Genomic DNA, 5,016 nt, shown 5'->3' with positions numbered 1-5,016 from the left:
CTAACCGTAATCCGATATGTTTATATCGATTTTAGCGCTACTCCTCTCATCTGGGAGGAGTACAGAAATCGATATAAAGTGCTCTTTATATCGATGTAAAGAGCGTTGTAGTGTGGACGGGTACAGCGTTAAATTGATTTAACGCTGTTTAAATCGATTTAAACGCGTAGTGTAGACCAGGCTTGAGGCAAACATATTTCTGTTTTGAAAAGCAAGTTACAACCTCTTTTAAATCCAAGTTTTTGGGAAGCATCTTTCTTTGTGGTCCCTGTTACTTAATAACTCTGCTTTTTGGAACTGAATCATTTTGTCTCTGACACACACACACACACACACACACACACACACTGCATTTGTTCCTTTTTTTTTTAGTGTCTTTAATGTTTGACTTTAATGATTTAGGGTTATTCAGTGTTATACTCACGATAATAAGTTTTTTTTCGTCCTTCTTCCCGTTGCCTAGATCAAGTAACAGTGAAGATGAAGATTCTCTCATTCTGCCACAGCTCCAGAGCCAGCTCCCCTCTGCTTGGTTTTATTGTTTTCTTCCTTACTTTTTATGTTCACAAGACGGAATCAGGTAGGAATCTGCCCTGTGTCTGTTGTTTCTTAGAGGATTTATTCAGCCCCCTGAAGTATCTTAACAACATGCTCCACTCAAAGTCAGTGTAACTACTTACAGTGTGTAAACTTAACCACACAGAAAGATCACCACCGTCATTAGTCAATTTTTGCCCTGATTGCGCTGCTGCTGCTGGGTTATTTTATTTGCTCCTGGGATAGTGCCCAGGCCTGTTTCTTCACACAAGTATTTTTAAAAGATTGTCAAAGATCCCCAAAGCATTGGGTGGACACTTATTGAAGTGTTCAATAATAAATAAACAAGTAACTTAGTGGGTTTCAGATGTAAAAAAGATCAGAGACATCGTCTGAGACTAATGTGCACAAAAACATAAAAAGAACCAAACTATATTGATGTCATTTGACATTTTTAATTGGGCCTGTTCGCTAATACATATATGTTAGGTGTGGTATACACCATATTACTAGACATGTGCACAGTAGTCCTATAATATACATTAGAGAGAAAGAGAGGGAGTGTGAGAGTGTTAAGAAGTTAACTGGATGTATTATGTTCTTCCTACAATTCTATTCACCAATATCTAATATCCCACAATGCTTTACAAACCTGACGTAAGCATTCACAATAGAAAAGGGGAAGCCTATGAAATGTGTGTCCTAGCCCTGATTGGGATGTACCCCTATACCCACCTGATTAGGATGTACCTCTATACCCACCTGATTTGGAAAGTGGTGTCCAAAACAGAGATAAGGAAGGTACAGAACAACAAGTAAAGGAACTGGTGGGTTGGATCTTAGGTGATGTATAAAGTGCTTTCTCACCTGTGAATAGCTATGGTATAAACATAAGTGCATTTCAGGGGGGTGAATTTTTGAGACCACCTTCTGTGTAATGTGCTCATGTTGCCAGATAAGAATTGCTTCCCAGAAGGAGGGTACATATGTCTCCTTTTCATAGTGTGCTATAATTTTGGCTAAGTTTGGTTATTTGGTCTCTTGATCATATGACGTATTGAACCATAATTGTCCAACAATTGGCTCTATCAATAGGGCTGTCTCAGGAAAACCTTGGTGAAAGAACACCAAATATGGCCCACTAACCCAACCCTTATTCCTGCTGAGGCCCAGCAAATTTCATGACAATGTCAGTAAGCGTGTCAATTTGAGAGCACTTACAAAAATGGGCTGTTGAATAGTATGCTTGTCTCAGCTATACACTGAGCATGTCCATTCTCAGTTCTCTGATGTGTGACTGTGCCATGGACTGAACACACCCATCATCAGTTTCCCACCCTGTGTCAGCACTGCGTGCCTGTGGCATGTGCTGAACCTACCAATTCTCACCTCCTCACTCTGTCCCATGCTCTGTGCCTGGGCCATGCTCCAAACTTGCCTGTTATCAGCTCCACACCCCATCTCAGTGCTGTGTGCCTGTGCCATACACCGAGGCTGAGTGTTCTTATAACAGCGCCCCAGTCTTGCTGCCCATGAGCGCTGCTCTCTCTTAAACATTCAGGCTGAAATTTTCCATTTCGAGTGTCTGCCTTTGGCTGAACTTTTTGGAAAGTTTATCTGAAATGGAACCGATTGGATGTGTCCTTCATATCAAATTTGCTCTTTCCTCTGAGCTGCTTTTGTTGTTGTTGTTCTGGTGCATTTTCCAGCAAAATTCACAGTGATTGGACACCAGGACCCTATCACTGCCATCGTGGGTCAGGAAGCTGTGTTACCCTGTCGCCTTTCGCCCCCGATAAGCGCTGCAGACATGGAGGTGAGATGGTTCCGATCTCAGTTTGTATCCATTGTGCACCTGTACCGTGATGGGAAGGATCAGTATGTAGGGCAGATGCCAGAGTATCGAGGAAGGACAGAGCTTTTGAAAGCCGGACTCACAGATGGGAGTGTTCCCTTGAGGATTCTCAATATCAGACGTTCTGATGAAGGACAATACCACTGCTTTGTTGAAGACGATACTTTTTACAAAGAAACCATATTGGAACTGCAAGTGGCAGGTCAGTGGCTTGTGTTAGTTTTATCTTTGTTTGTTCCACTGGCTTTGTTCTTTCCTATTACAGTAACTGTGACTCCCTGCTTGCAAATTGTTTTACAATAACACAGTGTATCTAAATTTCAGAAAACAGCTACTTTCATACTGGGGAAAATATGCTGAAAACTTTCCCAGCATTGATTAAAAACATTTTCAGGATGGTCAAGGTACTTTTTGCCCAAAAGAAAGTCTTGATTGATTCCAAAAGGGATCCCCAGGGATCCACAGACCACAGGTTGAAAACCACTGGTCTATGGTAATGACAACCTTTTGTGAATCCCTTAGACACACAAGTTGAAAACCACTTATCTAAATGAAGTGGTCATATCTCCGAAGGTGCTCAGTACTGAGTTGCTCCTGTGTTGAAATAACAATATTTCCCACTGACTCAATGACATTTTAAACATTTGTTCACCTTTTTGTGTGTCTGTGAGCATTAGGATTTCAGAAATTCCAGTATCAGTTATAGCTTCTACTGATAACCCACATGAATTAGTGCTTTCTAGTGTGAGTAAGGGATTCACAAACTGTCCCTCATCCCTTCTGCTTTAGAAATTATTTCATGGAATTAACACATTTATGTATTTCCCCTTAGGTCTGGGCTCTGCTCCTCTCATCTCTGTTGAGGGTCATCAGGATGGAGGGATCCGGGTGGTTTGTCGATCATCTGGTTGGTATCCAGAGCCCAAGGTGCTATGGAAAGATCTCAGTGGGCGACATTTACCATCACTCTCTGAAACAACATCCCAAGGGGATAACAACCTGTTTGAAACAGAAACTGCGATTGTTGTGAAAAAACATTCTAACCAAAACTTGTCCTGTTGCATCAGGAACACCGTTCTCAATCAAGAAAAGGAATCAGCAGTTTATATAGCAGGTGAGTAACCATCCAAATCCCACACTGAACTCACCTCCACCAGAAACAAAACACAACGTAGGAAACAAAGAACTGAAGCATCTCTGGTGAATATTTCATAATCTGCATACAAAAAAAAGAGATGGGAGGCTGGTGTCTTTACAGGGTGAAAGTTCAAGGAATTTGATTACCTTAATTGTGAGTATTCAGATTATCAAAGGTTTAGGTTGCACATAAATTCAATCTTTAATCTGACTTTTCTGAGATTCTAACAAACAAAACAAAAAAACCTTCTCGTGTTTTTGAGAGGAAATAGGCACTCAACCCTCAGACACAGTGTGCACCTGCAACCTTACATTCACCTTCGTGTTTTGAATGTGGTAATTTTTATAGTGTGGCTTGTTTGATCTTTCTACTTCACCAACTCATTGTTTACTATTTGTTGTGTGAAATGTCATCTAACTCCTGTTGTTGTTTCTTTTGATGTTCAGATAGACTTGTGCTTCTTAAGTCATTTTGGTCTGGATCCACTAAGAGACTCACTTTGACCTTGTCTACGCACAAAAAGTTGCACTGATTAGCTATTTAATTAATTAATGCAACCTGCTTTTCTGAACACTCTTATATAAGTTGCAGAGTGCCGTGTATTGATTTAGCTCGTCAATTCCCCACTGACTTAAGCTAAATGGAGGTCTGATACTATTAAGCTAATTTACAATTTAAGGTTTTATGCATCAGTTTAGTTACATTGGTGCAACTCTCTTTTGAAGTCAACTATTGAATCAATTTAAGAATGGCCATGTGAAACAGTTGCACAAGTTTCACTAATTCAGTGCACAAGCCATGTGCAGAGAAGGTGTTCGGCACATTTGAAAATTTTACCCTAATTAGATAATTGAATCCCTGTGAACACAAGGACAGAAAAGAAGATTAATTAATTTGTTGCACAAATGCTTGGAGGAATTGTAATTATGATATAATTAGTGAATTTTATAAAAATATGCTAATTAATCTGGCAATTTCTGAACGTTTCTGAACACTGAGAGCCAAATTCTTTGCTGGCATAACTCTATTGAAGTCAGTGGGGTTTTATGAGCACTGAACTTGCACTTGAACTCTCTGACCCTCTGGATAGCAGTGAATCCAATCAGGCCTGTTTATTCAAGGATAAATCTGTATTGAAGCTGTGGTGGTTGGAGCCATTTTTAAAATCTGTTTCTGGTCTTTTTTGTATCGTAACATAACATAAGAACGGCCTTACTGAGTCAGACAAAAGGTCCATCTAGCTCAGTATCCTGCCTCCTGACAGTGCCCAATGCCAGGTGCCCCAGAGGGAGTGAACCTAACAGGCAATGATCAAGTGATCTCTCTTCTGCCATCCATTTCCACCCTCTGACAAACAGAGTCTAGGGACACCATTCCTTACTCATCCTGGCTAATGGCCATTAATGGACTTAACCTCCATGCATTTAGCTGTTTCCTAGAGACTGGCTCCATGGGGTCCTTCACAAACTGGAGACAGTTACTGTGG

At 40.6% G+C, this 5,016-nt stretch overlaps 2 protein-coding genes across 3 annotated transcripts in view; both read left to right on the top strand.

The window, feature by feature from the left end:
* Window positions 1-5,016, top strand: part of LOC116823721 (zinc finger protein RFP-like) — a 415,971-nt gene that overhangs the window by 163,360 nt on the left and 247,595 nt on the right. The window lies entirely within an intron of this gene.
* Window positions 1-5,016, top strand: part of LOC116830655 (butyrophilin subfamily 1 member A1-like) — a 30,506-nt gene that overhangs the window by 11,083 nt on the left and 14,407 nt on the right. Inside the window, exons 2-4 of the mRNA XM_075071632.1 lie at window positions 464-580; window positions 2,247-2,594; window positions 3,225-3,506. Coding sequence (XP_074927733.1) covers window positions 481-580; window positions 2,247-2,594; window positions 3,225-3,506 — 730 coding nt within the window. The 5' untranslated portion in view covers window positions 464-480. The remainder of the gene's footprint in view (window positions 1-463; window positions 581-2,246; window positions 2,595-3,224; window positions 3,507-5,016) is intronic.

The sequence above is a fragment of the Chelonoidis abingdonii genome, chromosome 12 (genome assembly GCF_003597395.2).
Source record: "Chelonoidis abingdonii isolate Lonesome George chromosome 12, CheloAbing_2.0, whole genome shotgun sequence".
Classification (NCBI taxonomy): domain Eukaryota; kingdom Metazoa; phylum Chordata; order Testudines; family Testudinidae; genus Chelonoidis; species Chelonoidis abingdonii.
The sequence above is the reverse complement of the archived record's forward strand: the minus strand, read 5'-3'. Positions and strand labels throughout refer to the sequence as shown.